This window comes from Solanum verrucosum, unplaced genomic scaffold (assembly GCF_900185275.1).
Source record: "Solanum verrucosum unplaced genomic scaffold, falcon-dt-bn FXZP01000009.1, whole genome shotgun sequence".
NCBI lineage: Eukaryota > Viridiplantae > Streptophyta > Magnoliopsida > Solanales > Solanaceae > Solanum > Solanum verrucosum.
In genome coordinates, this window is record NW_026020231.1 from 3,358,724 (window position 1) to 3,376,554 (window position 17,831).

Here is a 17,831-nt window from a genome sequence, read left to right on the forward strand (position 1 = left end):
TTTAGATTCCTATTTCTCTCTTTATTTTCCTTTTGAAATAAATTCCACCTTTAAAGTTCTTATTTCTTTGCCTATTAGTCTACGAGGTAGATGTAAGGTACATCCTATCTGTTCAGGCCTCACTTTTGGAATTACGTCGGATATATTAAAGACCAATAATAAGATACATCCTACTCTGATCAGACACACCGGGTATGTTGAAAATGAAATATATGCAAATTTAAAAAGCAAGATAGTATCTACTATAGTTTACTTTTTGAATTATGACAATACACTCAACCCCCATTATCCTTTGCAGCGAAGACTTGACAACATACGTAGTAGGGATAGATAGATACGAGGGTGGTGACATCTTATTGCTGACAATACATTATTAACTTTGTAAAATGTTGTCCTCTTTTTTAATTTCACTTGTGGGGTGCAATGGATAATTAATTTTTCTATTGTCAAGTGGGACCATTACCAAAGACTTAAATTAAATGCCTTTGCCTTTTGTCTCCTTCTAAAATTACAATCACAAAGTTAATTACATTAACCAACTTTAATTTGAAGGATATATCTGCTAGAATTAGTCAAAACGGTTCACTTATTTTAATTTATTTCAGACTTCTAAACGGCTCTAGCCTTGGTGCGTTTTAAGTACGCTATATTATATTCCAATTTTCCCCAATTCCGAAACTACCCTCGTTAATTAGCCCGAAAAGACGAAAAAGCCCAGACACCAAGCGACGCGATTGGTGGGATGTAAACATATTGTAGAATCACACGGTCACACCGAATCACTAATGCCACGTCATCTGAGTAGTTCAAGTCCACGTGTCATAGAGCAAAAAGAAACAAATGGCCCCACACCGAACCCTTTAAAAACTCTTTTATAGAGCCCTTAGAAGCGCCAAAACACACACACATTACAACACCCTACCACCACCACCACTCTCTCCCTCTAAAACCTTTCTCTTTCTCTCTCTAAAAAAATTTCACTTTTGAAATTTTTTTGCCGATCAGATACGATTCTTCACCGGTAAGAATTCTTATGAACCCGCCGGAGAATTCATACAGATTTAAATCTTCATACATTAATTTGAATCTTTTATCGTTGGTATAACTGCAAGTTCTTGAATAAATCTTTTGTTTTAATTTTGAAAAAATTAATAAAATTGGTTCGGTTGGGTGTGTAATTAATGTGGTTTGAATACTTTTCTTTCTGATCATATTTGATGGTATAGACAGAGTAGTACTGTTTGGATTGTTGAACTTTTCCGTTGTTAGATTCTTGTAACAATCGCAAGGAGGAATTTATGGTGGGGGTATCGGTTTTCCTCCATTTTCTAGGTTTTCTGCGAAATGACATTTAGGGTTTATGACACACAAGGGTAGGGAATAGAGACGATTGTTTGTTGTGCTTACTGGGTAGAATTCTTTTTCTGTTGTGTTGGTTTGATTTCCTTGTTTTTGTTTATTTTGGGCATAGTGGGATCACATTAAGTGTAGTTTACTGTTCTAAATAGTTAACCTTTTAGTTTCGGTGATCGGTGTATGAGAAAGTTGCCTTTGCGTATATCTCATATTGGAAGTATATGAAAAGAGATTTTAATAGGCCTTTAAATGAAAATGGCGCGAAGGATTTGGCGCGCATATTGGGATCACATTAAGTGTAGTCTACTGTTCTAAGTAGTTAACCTTTTAGTTTCGGTGATTGGTGTATGAGAAAGTCGTCTTTGCGTATATCTTATTTTGGAATTATATGAAAGGAGATTTTAATATGCCTTTAAATGAAAATGGCGCGAAGAATTTGGCGCGCATAGTGGGATCACATTACGTGTAGTCTACTGTTCTAAGTAGTTAACCTTTTAGTTTCGGTGATCGGTGTATGAGAAAGTCGCCTTTGCGCATATCTCATATTGGAAGTATATGAAAGGAGATTTTAATAGGCCTTTAAACGAAAATGGCGCGAAGAATTTGGCGCGCATAGTGGGATCACATTAAGTGTAGTCTACTGTTCTAAGTAGTTAACCTTTTGTGTATGAGAAAGTCGTCTTTGCGTATATCTTATTTTGGAAGTATATGAAAGGAGATTTTAATAGGCCTTGACATATGAAAATGGCGCGAAGAATTTGGCATGTCCCCTTTTTGCAGCCTTTCATATAGAAATGTGTGTTGTAATTTCATTTTTTTGTGTATTCTCAGCCTGTTCTTCTTGTTTTAGAGACGATTGTGTGTTTACTGGGTAGCGATTATCTCTGTTGTGTCGGTTTGATTTCCTTGTTTTGCTTATTTGTGGCCTAGTGGGATCACATTAAGTGTAGTCTACTGCTCTTAAGTAGTGAACCTTTTAGTTTCGGTGATCGGCATATGAGAAAGTCATCTTTGCGTATCTCATTTTGGAAGTATATGAAAGGAGATTTTAATAAGTCTTGACAAATGAAAATGGCGCGAAGAATTTGGCGCGCATAATAGGATCCTATTAAGTGTAGTCTACTGTTCTATGTAGTTAACCTTTTAGTTTTGGTGATTGGTGTATGAGAAAGTCGTCTTTGCGTATATCTCATTTTGGAAGTATATGAACGGAAATTTTAATAGGCCTTGACAAATGAAAATGGCGCGAAGAATTTGGCGCATCCCCTTTTTTGCAGCCTTTCATATAGAAATGTGTGTTGTAATTTCATTTTTTGTGTATTCTCAGCCTGTTCTTGTTTTAGAGATGATTGTGGGTTTACTGGGTAGCGATTTTTTCTGTTGTGTTGGTTTGATTTCCTTGTTTTGCTTATTTGGGCCTAGTGGGATCACATTAAGTGTAGTCTACTGTTCTAAGTAGTTAACCTTTTAGTTTCGGTGATCGGCATATGAGAAAGTCATCGTATATCTCATTTTGGAAGTATATGAAAGGAGATTTTAATAGGCCTTTGACAAATGAAAATGGCGCGAAGAATTTGGCGCGTCCCCTTTTTTGCCGCCTTTCATATAGAAATGTGTGTTGTAATTTCATTTTTTGTGTATTCTCAGCCTGTTCTTCTTGTTCTATTGATGTGCCAGTCTGGTGAAAATGTGATTGTTTGAAATTGTTTAGGATTATGATGTTGGTTTTCTATCTGAAGTACTATGTTCTTTCATACCTTTTCAAGGTGGAACTCTCCCCCACCCCAAAAGTTTGCTTAACTGTCTCATCTCTAGAATAGATTACCTTTTCAAGGTGGAACTCTCCCCCACCCCAAAAGTTTGCTTAATTGTCTCATCTCTAGAATAGATTAGATTTTGTTTTGTTATATGTGCAATTACAACATCAGCTTCAGTCATGGAGAGACTGGAGGAGGATTTAAGTATAATTATTATGCTTTTCTTTCTCTTTGTCATCTCCTCTAGTTTATGAAGTAGATATCTTTATGTTAAGCCTAAATTTTTATTTAATTGATCAGGATCAAGATTTTCAATGGGATGTGACAAAACAGAGAACCTGCCAGACCTAAGTGTTGATGAGGGAAAGAAGAGACCAGAGGAGGATCTAAGTAGAATTATTATGCTTTTCTTTCTCTTTTTTCATTCGTTAGTTTATGAAGTAGATATCTTTATGTTAAGCTTAATTTTATTTAATTGATCAGATTCAAGATTTTCAATGGGAGGTGACAAAACAGAGAACCTGCCAGATTCAAGTGTTAATGGTCTTTCTCTCAGCGTCAGTCAAAGTGGAGCTGTTGATTATAATGGTGTTATCCAAGGTGGGTTCAGTTCAGGGGCTAATGTCACATCGTTTCCTTTTGTATCTCTGCCTGCGGTCCGTCCTCTTCCAGGAAATGTTAATGAGATTGAGGTGGCTGATTTGATGAATCTCAATTCCTTACATCGCCACCATCTTCAACCGAATTTGATGAATGTAAGAAATATTTCACCCAGCTTTCACAGTCCATCAGCAATGTCACATCGCATGAAAAATAATGCAGAGATAAACCATTCAAATGCGAATAACAAAACACCGACCTTGAATAGACTCATGAATGAAGGTGTCTTGTCCAAGAGCTTCCAGAATCCTGGGGCTGGCATGAATTTTATGCCTATGCAAAGCAGTGGAGCTGGATGTTTTGAAAAGGCTGGGGAAGGAACAGGTATTAGTCAAATGCCTGGAAGCCCTTTTGGCGTAGGGTATAATGTGCAAAATGCTATAGGTATTGGCGGAATAGGGTTTCAAAATTATGCCAACGTCAATCATGTTCCTTTTCAGTCACAAGGGATGGATGGTAGTTTTCTGACCCTTGGAATGGGAAGTAATATAGAGGATAGATCAATTCTTAGATTCAACAGCAAAGAGGTCAGCAGCAGACTGGAGGAAGCTGCTTTACCACAAAATAACAATTCTCACATCCAACAAACAAGAAGAAATCCTCCAAGTTTAATTCATGGTGCTCCTGGTGGTATTACAAATTTCCAGTGTGATAGTGGTGGTTTCCCAAATTCAGCAGCCTTGAATTCGGGTGTGCTTGCTCCAGACTCTAGAATCAGTGCACCTCCATTTATGTATGCACCAGATGTGAGACTCAACTCATCTAATGCCAGAAATTTTGGTGCTGTTGGTAAAGCTGATCAAAGACTTTGTGAACCTGATCCTCTCATGTATGCCCAAGGTGGTTTGCCTCCTCCTCCAATACCATTTAGCAGCAATTCAACTTTACACCCTCATCTTGGATTTGGTAGAATGGCAGCAGCTCCTGGATCTGCTCAACAGCTTAGGGTATTAGCTCAACCAACTGTTAATCAGCAGAGCAACCTGTACACAAACATGGTCAGGAATCAATCTTTCATGGGACCTGCTATTCTCAGTCATGGTGGCGGCAGAGTGAGGCAAGACCAATTAGGTGTGTGTATGAATTTCTATTTCTGTTTGCTGAATTTACCACTTACCAATTTATCCATTTCGTACTTTACCACAAGCTCAGCTGACATGTGCGTATGATTGAATTTTTTAATGTCAAAAATGAGAACTGATTGTTTTGTGCTTACTGTATCAGAATTCCAAAAATATTCCTGTGTCTAACAAGCTCAGTTTGTTGTTTTTCTTGCCATTTATGTTCTGAGTTGGCAGTGTCCAGGACAGTCCTGGTAAATGGTAGACCCTTAAACAAACAAACATGACTATGGAGAGTCTGTTAACCTCATTTTAAATAATGTTTGCAAATAAAATTGACTTGACCGATAGAATTAGCTTCTTTGAATGTGAAAAATCTTGTCTTCCAACAGAAGTTATGATTCTTTTAAGTTGCATTTTCAGACATATTGATAAAGAGGAAATATCTTAGTGATGCAGTGTGAACAAAAGGCTATGAGAAATGGCAACGGTGTGTAAAGAACTAAAAGATCTAGTGGTATGCATAGGTTGTTTGTTCCATGAACTTACCTTTCACTTTGGCAATCATTCTTCTATCACATAACACTCCATTAATTCTTTTCCATTTCAATCATTAAGTGTGTAGAAACATACCAAAAATACCTTTTGAATCATGTAGTCTTAAATATGTCACACCATTCCTATTAGGAAGTGTCACGACTAAAATGGCATGTTGAAATATGGAACTTGCTACATATAACTTTTTATTTTTTAAAACAAACTAAAATGTAAGTTAAACAGATAAATTGAAACAGAGGTGGTGGTCAACTTTTTCTATGGAAGTGGGGGGTTGACAAAGCTGTAATTGTGCACTCTGTTTCTTGGTTGTATTGTTAGTTGACAGAGTTGAGAGTACTACCTTTTGGAGAGTTAAGTATATCTGTGTATGAGTTGTTAAAATGGTTGATCTGACGTGTTGACAAACTATAGGCCTCTTAAGTCATAAACTTGGTTCTGCCTAAACATGACTCTATAGCCAATTTTCATGAATTGGGTGAGAGGATGTGAGCTATCAACATGTGAGTTTGATTAGGAATCCTCCTTTTTCATTTCACGGCTACATGCACTGCTATTTTGAGTTTCTCTTATATACTTTTACTCTTGTCTTCATGGATTCTATAAATTGCCTCTTAGTCTACTTCAGCTGCTGGTTGTTGACTTACTGCGGTCCTAACTCTGCTACAATCAAATTTCTTCAGGTCAGCAATCTTTTGTCAATGTTCTGAATCCTTGGGGGAATAACCTATATTCTGAAGGAATGGGAGCTCAAATTCAGGGATGGAGTGGCATCCAACCTGCCCTTGTCAATCAATTTCCCAAGAGGCTAGGTGTCCAGCTTAATGACGGAGCTATTTCTCAAGCAACTCGAGAGGGTGTTCTTCCTGGCACGGGCGGCATCCAGCAAACTAGAGTGGGTAAGTCATGTTGGAACTTAAAAATGAGTTCATAGGATGAAAAATGAAGCCAGAAAAATAGTTTACCTTTAAAAAAGGAAAAAAGAAGTGAGAAATATATTAAGCTTCCATGAAATATTTAGTTAGGCACTGTAAAGTGAAGTGTAAGAAGTGGAAGATGACATTAGAATGGGTGTAGGCATTGCGTGTGTGATTCGTCAGAATACACTAAAAAGGATGCACCCGTTCCAGATACTTCCACTACCCCATACTGGATGCGTTCTCTTAAACGAATTCATTTAACTCAGAAATTAGCACATTACGGAGCTTGAGTTCACATTATACTTTTTATTTGGTGCTTTTATCATTATCTGTTTCTTCTTTGGCTTTCATTTGTAGGTAACTCGTATCAGTCTCAAAATCATGGACCTAAAATGCACCCCACTGAACTTCTTAACCCCTCTTTTGCAATGGGTATCTACTAATTTTATTCATATATCTGATGATGCTCCAATTTGCTTTTCTATGTATTTAAAGTAATCTGACCTCTACGTAACATCTGAAGAGCTTGTTCTTATGTTATCTAGGTCTGCCTCAAGTTGGTTCATCAGCAGAGTTTAATGTTAGTGGACTCCCATATCATGCTGGTATGCCACAAAACCCAATCTAAGGAACTCTCTAGTGTTGCTATTTCAATGACAATATCTATCTTTTGCATCTTTGGTGACACGTGCACATTTTAGAACCAAAATGTGCTGATTCCTGATTTGTGCTCTCATTGCATTTGCTACACCAAGGTCAAGGCGTTCCAATATCAAAGGTTGATGTGGCCCCTCAGGCTTCAAATCTTGATGGTCCCACTTCCCTCAAAAGAAGAAGACCAAGTAAAGCCCCTCCAACTGCTCCGACGTCTCAGCGGAGGAGAAAATTGACTCAGCATAGTAATCAACTGCTGATAGCACCTCCGAGGCCGATCACTATTGCTCCAGTTCCTGCATCTTCTCCTTCTCTTCCTGCTCTCTGTGCAAAGTTGCAAGGTATCTCAAGCTATCTCACATTCTTATATTTTCTGTATTTTTGTAATGTAGTTTGTTAGTCTGTGATCTACAAGATACTGTTCTGGTGCTTTCTTTACCACGGATATATGTACAACTTGATTGTTTGTTGACATTTCCATGAGTTGATCCGTGAATGCCAGTGTTTTGCCTCCCTACTCTGACTTGATCACTCATGTAGCTGTGTTATTTATGTCACAATACTGTGTCACTGTTGTGTGTCTATTCTTGTGGCATGTGTATCTCAACAAATTACAAGTTTTGACACCATAGACGTGACTAGAGCCAACAATTTATAAGAGAGTTTGTGTCCTTTATCAAGTGTCAAAGACCTCAAGTGTTGAGAAATGTTAAGGATGTCTCTTATTTTCTTTTAATTAGAGTTAATGACATTATTTTAAAACCCCACTATTTTCTTATTTTCACAAATCGCCCTACTCTATCCCCTCTGCCCCATCCTCCACTTCCAAATAACTAATGGATGTTTAAATATTTCCCCTTCTTTTAAACAATTCTCAGGATATCTAAACAACTTCCTGATTTTTTAACTAAACGACCTGAAATTGTTCTCAAGCTATTTAAAATAATTCCTGGTTGTTTGGGACGGACTGCATAATAATGAAGAAATTGCTGAGAAGATTAAGGAAGGAGAAAAGAAGGAAGAAGAGGATGAACTAAGAGAGAAGAGAGGGAACCCAAAATTAGAAAATTCAATATTTGAAAATGGGTTATGTGAAATTTTTGGATGTTTTAATACTTGCCCCCAATGTTTTTTGCCCCATTCTCCTCATGTGGCCTAGGACCTAAGTTACATGGACAGCCAGGTGCAGGTTTACAGTACAATACGTATTTATATGTTGAATTTGTCATCTAAATTATAGGATTTGGAATATGGATGGGTACAAGTACTGAGTTACATTAACAATTGTGTCGTATGATATATATTTTAGTAGTTGAGTTGAGAAGTCATTACATCATAACAAGTGCAAAATTTTCTTGGTACTTTATGTGAACATATATGAACACATCACGTACACAAAACCCCAAGGGTGACACCAAAAAATCAAAGCTGGAACTAGAGCCCCCTACAACCTACAACTGGAGGAATCTAAGAACTTCAGCATAATATCGATATCTCAGAAAGGCATCACATCAAGTCATAAGAGTGTGAATAAATCTATATTTTGTTCGTATTTCTAGGTGAAGATATTGATAATGAACTCATTTTACTGCTAAATATTACAGCATTGAAACAGCATTGTAATAATGTAGTGTTGGAATTTTTCAGCAAGATTGGAGGAACCAGCTCAACTCGTTGCAGAGAACTGCAAAATATGCAAGAGGAATGTGATGTTCAATCCTGAAGGCCCTTTTACTCGTCCTGCTATAGCGCCACCGGTTGCTGTTCTTCCCTGTGGGCATGTATTTCATGACGAGTGCCTGCAGAAAATCACACCACAAGATCAAGCAACAAATCCTCCTTGCATACCTTGCGTTATAGGTGAAACATAATGTGACTTCAATTGTTTGGAAGGGAGAGGGCTTAAATTTTGTGAAGGAGAATGAAAGGGGCTCCCAAACATTTTTTTTGTAAAGGATTAGGGTATAGTTCGTGGAGCTGTACATATAGAAGGTGGGGTGACAATAGGATTCCCCCCCATGGGTAGAGATTATGTAAAGTTACATAGAAACTCAGCATTTAAACCCCTGTGAATGAGAGAGATATTAAACTGGAACTTACAACTAAGAGCTGATGTATGACTGATTCTATAATAGGAGGTATTTGATCCCCCGTGCATGAGATTATTTTTTTTGAATATTGTGTATGGCATGTCTCTTTATCTCTTCTTTCTTTTCCTTTGGTTAATTAAGATCGTCAGTTAAGGTGATGATTCTTGCACCTTTTCAGTCTGTTAACTCATTCGGTTTTCAGTGTTACAAAAGTAGAAATCATATTTTGTTCTTTCCTCAGTTCTTTGTATGGTTTTGATTTCCTCAGTTAACCTAGGTTCGGAAAAGGATCACATTTCATGGTGTGGGTAGCCTACCTAATACATACATACATCAATGATTGATTTTACAATACTATAGTATGTGATTGTATTATAAGTTTTATCATACCTTCTAAATTACATGTTGTATTGGTAGTTAGAGATAATGTGGTCTGGACCAACCCGTTGAAATGTGTGTTACATTACCCTTGTTTCAACTTAGGGAGTCCAAATTCTTGTATACACAATCCAAAATAAGCAAAAGAGAACGTGAAGGCCCAAGACCAATGTATCATCATCTTGGGCCTAAGAAGCATGAAGAGACTACTAGCAGAGTGTTTTTAGCTATAATTTTTCATTATTAATAAGAGTAAGTTTATTTTTGTCTTTTAAATATAACTCGTAAGCATCTTTAGAGTCTTTTTGATATTGCTGCTCAAAACTACTTATTTCTAGAAGTCCAACCTGAAGTGCTAACAAAGCCGAATTGAAAAACTCGAATACAAAAAAATATTTATCGCTCCATCACAAACATTGAATAGTTTAAATTGTTGTTCTCCGTGGAGGACGGGTGTGTTGAGAGAAATCACAAAAACCCAGGTACCATTTTGTCCCATGTCGAAATAATAATAGAATAAAATAAGGTGTGTGGGGGTCCGGAGATAGATAGGAACACAAAACAAGAAACCAAACATCAACATCACCGTGAAAAACTAAAAAACAACAAAATCAGGTCCGTTAAAAATAATGGTTGATTAATTCGTGACCCTCTATGCTTTTTTTTCCCAACAATATCTTGTTTACTTGTCAAAACAAAAAACAAAAAAGGGGCTGAAGAGAGAGTTGGGTAATAAACGTTTCTGGCCTTGCTTACACCTACAACTTACTTCAACTCTTACGCTATCAATTCTCTCTCTCATCTCTTTTCTCTTTGTAGCTTATAGAAAGTTTTGATATAAGAATTTTTTTTTTGCTTTATTTATGTGTGTGTGTTTTTGAAATTTGAAAGTTATTTATGGAGGTAAGGCAGCAGCAGAAGATGGAAGGAATTCTTGAGGGATTTTCACCTGTTTCTTCAACTCCTGTTTTATGGAAGTCTAGGAAAAGATCTGGTAATATTTCTTCTTATTATGATTCAATTTAGTACTAGTGAACTTGTTGATTGCATGTTATCTACAGTGATTTATTGAAAAATGGGGTTGATTATTTGTGGGTTGCATGTGGTACAACTAGATCTATTTCTGGAAATGACTAGAAAACACGAGGCGGAGCTAGGATTTGAAGTTTATGAGTTTGGGGTGTAGTCCTTTTTAACTTATTGAGTTCTGAATTAATAATTTGTACATATTCCATTGATTTAATTTGTGAACCCGTAAGCTATACTCTAGCTCCGCTCCTTCCATGAAAATGGTTTTACTGTTTTCTGGGAAAAATTATATTTATCTGAATTTTCTGTTTACTCGGTGGATAATCTTTACGATTTCCTTATTTTTTGGAAAAGCGGTTGAGGGTAGAGGGTAGTTTTGTCCAATGTTAGCTAGATTCGGTGGCGACTTTGTCGGCACGTCATTTCTAGCTGATAAAGAAGTTTGATCTTTGAATAAAAAACAATTTTTTTTGTAAATATTAGTTATTAGTATTAACCATTAATAAAGTATTGATTTTTAGTGATTTTGGTTGTCTTTGTCATGATGAGTGTGTTTGATTAATTCATTACATTACATGTTTCTTCTGCATAATTTCACTTATTTGTTAAGGAATTTGCCTGTATAAGCTACAGCCGATTACCGTTCCAATATTTTATTTTTGTAAGACTAATCTATTCCACACGGATCTTGTCTAGAAATAGTGATTTGGCCCTGCATTGTTGACTTTGTATTTTTTTAACGTACATGCTCCTTTTCCCTTAGTGGACTCCTTAATTTATTTGGAAATTCTTCGAGACGGATTAGAAGATGAAAGATGACTTGTGGAACTTTAGAAAGACATTAGCTTTGAATTATCTTATTGAAAAGAAAAAAGATCCTTTTTTAAGTAAGGTTACATATAACATATAATTAAAGACTATATAAAGACGGTATAATCATTCCATAATTACAGAGGTCAAACCAAATGTGTTGGGATAGAATCTCAAACTCGAACCTGAAAAGGTTAAATCCTGGATCCGCCTATTCTTGATAGTGTTTTTTGTGAATGATACATCAAATGGCAGACTTGTTTCTTCCCTGATCAACAGGAGAAGATTAGTAGTTAGTGAGCTCTTGAGTTTTGTATATGGGAAGTTTCTAAATTTGGACCTTTGTCAAATCTTTGTATCACTTTTTTCAAATTCTCTAAAAATCACTGGAAAGAGAAGCAATGGAAAAGGGAAAGGAACCTATTAAAATGCTATAATACCAGTGTCTCTGATTGGCATACTGAATAGTATATTGTTTAAGTACAGAAGACTGGCTCATGCTATTTGAACTTGAACCAGTCAACAATTTTCCTTGAGTCGAAGGTCTATCGGAAACAGTCTCTCTATCTCCCAAGGTAGGGGTAAGGTTGCGTAAACTCTACCCTTCCCAAACCCCACTTGTGGGATTACATTGGGTATGTTGTTGTTGTTGAAACAGTCAGACAATTTCTGAACATAATATAGTTGTGCTGGTATTTTGTTTGGAGAACATACTTCTGAAATTATAGTCCTGTTTAATGTCATGTTCCGTAAAGATAATGGAGTGATGACTATAAGCCCAATCAATACACAGTTCACACAATTCATATTTTGTTTATTATACATTTATCATGCTAAGAGAATACTTCGCCTAGTAGCCGGTGTGAAGAACTTGGAAACACCTCAAAAGCAAGAAGAGTCTCCAGCTGATGAAACACCTCAAAAGCAAGAAGAGTCTCCAGCTGATGAAAAGATGCAGGAATCCCAGCCCTCTACTGAACTCTCAGAGCGTAGAAAGGCACTATTTGAACCATTGGAACCGGTTACAAATGCAAATGGCCGTAGGCCGTCAGCTGAAACTTTGCTACCCCCACCAGACTTTGATGCTGCATGTTATCCCAAAGGTTGGCTGGCTGGAAAGAGACGGAAGCTTGTAAATGTGGATGTTGTTGAAAGTATGCGAAGAATCGCTCTACAGGAAATGAATAGAAAGGTGATGTCCTCAAAATTACCATTTGTTTGCTTTCTTCTAATCTACATGTTCTGTTTTGGCTAACCTCTTTAAATGTCTTCAAGTTTACGTCTTGCTCAGTTTAAATTCAACAGAAACACTAATCATATGACAATGCTGCAGGATCGTGAAATAGATGGTCTGAACGAACAGTTGGAAGCAGATGCTCAATGCCTGGAGCATCTGCAAATACAGCTGCTAGAAGAAAGAAGCAAGCGTGCCGATGTAGAGAGGCAAAATGCTATGTTGCAAAGCCAGATAAATGTGCTTATGGACATGTATCAGGATAACGATGACATTGATGATGACGGTACAGATGATTCTTAATCAGTCATCTTGTTTATTCTTTTGTAGATTTCGTTAGACAATAATAGGACAGATATAGAAGAAGGGTTGTTGTTGTGCTTTCAAGATGTAAAATATATATCTGAATATTATTTACTGTTTAAAAGCTATACTCCGTGTGTAAGATGTTAGTAGTTCCTTTTATTTGATCTACTATTCGTCACACCTTCTTGCATTTGGCCTTGTCACTGCCTCTTAACAATGTTACCAGCACTAGGCCATTTGAAATCGCAAAGTAGATTCGAAATCTTGCGATCAACATTTGAAAGGATAAGTTGTTAGAGACCAGTTTAAGAGGTATCTTTTGGTAAAATTTTTACAAAAAATGAAGTAAATGTCATTAAAAAACTATTCGGAGCGCTTGAAGAATACTGTCTATTGCACAAACTAACATAAAAGATGACTATATACATATACTACCTGCACAACATCTGGACACTGTAGCTAAGCAGTGTCTTAGAGGGCGCCATGCATGCTATATACAAAAGCAACTAGGCAATCCTTTTATGGATGATGATAAACTAAGCAGATTCTATCTAGCTGGGTGGTCGGAATCTTCATAGATATTGAACAGAAAGTGAGGCAACGATGCGATTCTAGGCAGATTCAGCAACAGATCCCCTATCGAGTCTTTTCTTGACATTGATGGAGCTGGATCATTTGATTTATCCTCTGATGTAGAAGGATCTCCGGGAAAGAAACTGATCAGTTCATCAGTTCTCTTACCTCCAACTGCAACATCATCATAATTCTCACTCTTATGAGCTGTTGCGGGATCCTTCTGAAGAAGACAGCACAGAGAATTGACCCTTGTCATGAGGGATTTCTCATCGGATGCTGGCATATTTTGAGTATCACTAAACAAGCACCTCGAGATCTCTTCCAGAATCTCCAAGCTTTGGCGTTCATCACTGGACAGGCATATAACTTCGGACGTTCCCTGCTCAGAAAAACGTTGTTCAAAGTGGCTCACTAAATCTTTCATTGACATGGAAGGATGAAGACCAGGCACTCGGATCTGATCTAGGTTGCCGAGGCCTTTCAATTGCTCCATATCTCTACTGACATCTTGAATTTCCCTTGTATCCATCACTGCAGGTTAAATGACAGTACAGCAGATTATAAGACAATTCACAAATACTAAGCCTTAATAATGACATAAATATTTGGAAAAATAATTAAACTGATTCGGGATCAGTTGGACCATATGATGATTATGTTATGCCCAGTAAGGCCTCAACTGTAGTAATTTGGATCTGTCGAATATGCTTAAATTCTAATATCAAGAAACCAATGAAAACTGTAGGCAGCAGAAAAGGAATGTAATGTCTATAACCACCACAATGCTCTTTCCAGCATGCAACATAAAATTAAGAAAAATAAAGAAGAAATGAATAAGATGCACCAAGCAGAAGAATCGAACTTCTCGAAAAACTCAAGAGTCCTAAGCAGACCAGCATTAATATATAATTACCTGAGCTTGGTGAAGGTGTTTCTGGACGAATGTTTTCCAATCGTCTACTAACAAAAAAGTCTTGCTCTCCGTTTGAAGAAGAACAATGAGCTCCTGAAGGTGAAGCGGCACCATGCAAGTTGAGAAAGGGGGGGCTTCTCTCATTATTCAGATTAAATTCCGACTCAGACACATTTGGGTCTTCAAATACTGAAATTCTGGATTCAAAATGTGGAGAATCTAGTGTAATCTCTGGTTGTTGACTTAGGAAATTAAGACGGGGATCACACTGAATAAGCTTTTCAAAATGCTTTCCTAACAAGCCTTGTGGAATCTGTAAGTAATGTCGCCTACAAACAAACAAAAAACAATTAAAAAGGGAGGAGAGTTTTAACATCAAACTGAACCATATCGACATAATAATCAAGGAAATGAAAGACCTGCGAGCATAAATAGGTCCAAGTCTAACACCTTATTAAGCATGCATAAAAACAGCAGTACTATTATGTCAAGTTCACACAACTACTTAAAAGTAAATGACATAAAGCCAATCTGGACTACTGCTGCCTCGAAAATTGGGGGTGAAGGGGCTGCAGCTGAGGTTTTTCCCGACCTCAAGGAGGGCGGATTCCAAGACCAATTTATTATTTTATTTTTACAGAAAGGGGACCCTAAACCATCAAATATTGGAGAAAATATATTACCTTTCAGTGTCATTGAATTCACTTTAGCCAACGTCAAATATTGGAGAACATATATTACCTTTTTTCAATCTTGACACTTCTAACAAACGGGTAGAATAAGCAAAAGATTAGGTAGGCAAGGGTGTGGTCTAGTGTATTAAGAGGGTTGGAAATCACGAGGTATCAGATTTAAATCTAAGTTGAGGCAAAAACACTAGGTAATTTCTTCCTATTTGTCCAAGTCTTGGGGACAGAGTTAGTGGGAAGTATCAAGCAACCCAGAATACATAATTATATCTTAGGCAGCAGATGAGCACTTGATGGGGGCCTGGGAGGTAGCAAGAAGGCCGTACACCACGGTTATTAAAAAATGGCAACAGATGAGTACTTAGGGAATTGGCATCCCCATTAACAGAGCAAAGACAAATTGCGAACAAGTAAAATAAGACAAGAAACATACTTTTGCATGCTAGCTTGTCCTCCAGTAAAATCAGATGTTGCTTGCCAAAGAGTGTGCTTCCTAGGTTGTGGATTCGTCTCCCTGAAGAAAAGAGGTTGTCTTGAAAGCTGCAATACAAGAATCCTTTAGTACTTTCGCCAATTCAGTAGCAGGAAACAGTTTCACAATGACAACAACAAAAGAGATGGTCCATCACCACTTACCACTACATCTAAAGTTCCAGGTCCATCATCAGGGTAATTTGCCTTCAAACCCATAATATCTGACCACTGGATTTCGATCTTATTCTTGAGACCACCGTCAAGGACTTCCCAAACAAGTTTATGCTTCGCAAAGTAACATTTTGCCACTAGATCCCCTTCATATCTTGACTTGTACTGCAGACAACAACACAATTCCAAATCAGTTCTAGCACTTCCAAACTTCAATTTACACACTAAGATCACAAATTACACTTTTTTTATTATTTTTTTTTATGACAAGGGAAACCCGCAGCCGCTACCTAAAAGGGTGCGCACAGGTAAAACCCCTGCTCCTATGCAATAGCTCGCAAACCAGCTAAACTAAAACATCAATATTACCTCCCAGCTCCCAATTCTCAGAACTGTGGCAGGAAAGTTCGAAGCCTTGAGTTTTTCAAGTGTTCCAGAGTTCCCCTTCTGCTCCTTCTTCCCTTGATTTCCTACCTTGGCGTTGTTCCCCTGAGAAAGCTTCATCTGGATCAAATCCAACAGTGATGGGCTCTTCCTTAGCCTCAAACCCAACGGACTGGGCTCATCAAGCGGGTTATACTGTGAAGGCGCTACTGGAAAACCATCAGCTCCTACAACCAATTGCTGCAGTAGGAAAAAAGATCCCCAATTCAATTAAGCAAATCATACAATAAACTTCATAGAAATCACTCAAAACTAGCTCTAAATAATCCATCAATAAGCAAAACTCCTTTTTATATGAAAAATCTTCCCTCATAGATCTTCTACAACTTTCTATATTTATACACATCTTTTGAGTTTAAGAGTTATTAACACCATCAAGTCACTAAACAGGAAAGTAACTCTGTTTAATAAGCATTAATTGATAATCTACCATAATTGATAAGTATTAATTAATTAACTTAAATCCTTAATCTTATCATCCTTTTTGTAATTGATTTCCCAAACACAGAATCTCCAGAAAATCAAATCAGCAAAAAAGAAGAGAACATACTTGTAGAGAAGAAGAAGAAAGTTTAGATCGCTTGTTGAGTGGACCGTATGCTTCATCTAAAGCATCTTCAAATTCGAGCTTCACCGCCGCGTTCTTCCCTTTATGCCACTGCAACTCCGGCGACTCTTCCATGGTTGTTCTCATCAATTGAACCATAGTTGAAAACCCAAAGAGTTGGTCCAAAAACAAAAAATATCTAAAAGCTTGTTGTATATGAATACGAACAAGAGAAATCAATATTCGTTTTTACTACTTCCTTAATATAATAATTTTATATATATAAAAATATGAAAATGAAGCTCCCACTATATATATTATTCTATAAAAAGAAAAAAACACGTGTCGATTACACTCGCTTGTTTGTGGAGTGAGCTGGAGTCACGTGAGGAGTTTTGGATAAAATGCGTGACGGGGCATAAAATCGGGAAGGTTCGTTTTACGGCAAGTGGGAACGGCTGCGATAATGGGTAAAGTGACACGTGGAAGAATCTAACGGTGGATGACACGTAAGATGCTGAATAGGATTTGTTGGATGGGCTGAGTTGTGGATAATGTTTTGGACGGAATAAACACGCGTGTACCTACTTTCTACTTTTCTTTTTCAATATTCATATTACGGCGGCTTTGTAATTCACGCGCTGTCTTTTTAAGACCAATTATGAGTGGATTTATTTGACTCTTCATTTACTTTACTATAATTGCCTTTTATTTTGTTATTTTCCTTTTAGAAAATTTAGGATCTGCTTGCCTACTTATAAAGGTTATTTTCTTTCGGTCAATATTGTGAATTTATCGTGAATATGTAAAGTTATTTTTTTATTTCTGATTTATGTGAAAGTGTTAAGCACATGATATAAGAGAAAAATAAAATCTTCTGAAATTTGTGTAAATTATTTCATTGTTGAATAGAAGGTTATTAGTCCTATAAAATTATTTTTCTAAAAAAGGATCTCACATCAATTGAGAGAGGAATAGGATATATATTAACAAAGAACTATTTTGAGCTATTAAGTATAGTTTTACCTATTATATCAAGTGAATTTCTTAATTTTATTACTAAAATAGAAAGATATTAGTTCTGGAATTAATTATTTTTAAAAAAGGATCTCACATCAATTTAGAGAGGAATAGGATATATATTAACAAAGAATTATTTTAAGCTATTAAGTATAGTTTTACCTTTTATATCAAGTGAATTTCTAAT

General features: G+C 36.8%; 3 protein-coding genes across 5 annotated transcripts; 2 read left to right on the forward strand and 1 right to left on the reverse strand.

Moving 5' to 3' along the window:
- Positions 1-914: 914 nt before the first annotated feature.
- LOC125832653 (uncharacterized) lies at positions 915-9,075 on the forward strand. Its single transcript, XM_049511852.1, has 8 exons — positions 915-1,021; positions 3,414-3,503; positions 3,597-4,844; positions 6,073-6,288; positions 6,667-6,741; positions 6,855-6,914; positions 7,065-7,304; positions 8,611-9,075. The coding sequence occupies exons 2-8, from the start codon at positions 3,428-3,430 to the stop codon at positions 8,832-8,834; spliced, it is 2,139 nt and encodes a 712-aa protein (XP_049367809.1). The 5' UTR covers positions 915-1,021; positions 3,414-3,427; the 3' UTR covers positions 8,835-9,075.
- Positions 9,076-10,152: 1,077 nt separating this feature from the next.
- Positions 10,153-12,988, forward strand: LOC125832548 (protein HEADING DATE REPRESSOR 1). Of its 2 annotated transcripts, none has more exons than XM_049511724.1 (3): positions 10,153-10,425; positions 12,128-12,462; positions 12,562-12,988. In XM_049511724.1, exons 1-3 carry the CDS (start codon positions 10,329-10,331, stop codon positions 12,805-12,807), a joined length of 678 nt encoding a protein of 225 aa, XP_049367681.1. In that variant the 5' UTR covers positions 10,153-10,328; the 3' UTR covers positions 12,808-12,988. The 2 variants fall into 2 exon arrangements, with proteins under 2 accessions (XP_049367681.1, XP_049367682.1); XM_049511725.1 differs by having other exon boundaries at positions 12,604-12,988.
- A 155-nt stretch (positions 12,989-13,143) lies between these two features.
- Positions 13,144-16,889, reverse strand: LOC125832540 (uncharacterized). 2 transcript variants are annotated; one of them, XM_049511714.1, is made up of 6 exons: positions 16,628-16,889; positions 16,003-16,257; positions 15,625-15,798; positions 15,422-15,528; positions 14,300-14,628; positions 13,144-13,917 (listed from the first exon to the last, which is right to left on the reverse strand). In XM_049511714.1, exons 1-6 carry the CDS (start codon positions 16,781-16,783, stop codon positions 13,358-13,360), a joined length of 1,581 nt encoding a protein of 526 aa, XP_049367671.1. In that variant the 5' UTR covers positions 16,784-16,889; the 3' UTR covers positions 13,144-13,357. The 2 variants fall into 2 exon arrangements, with proteins under 2 accessions (XP_049367671.1, XP_049367670.1); XM_049511713.1 differs by having other exon boundaries at positions 16,003-16,260; positions 16,628-16,796.
- Between the last annotated feature and the right edge of the window lie 942 nt (positions 16,890-17,831).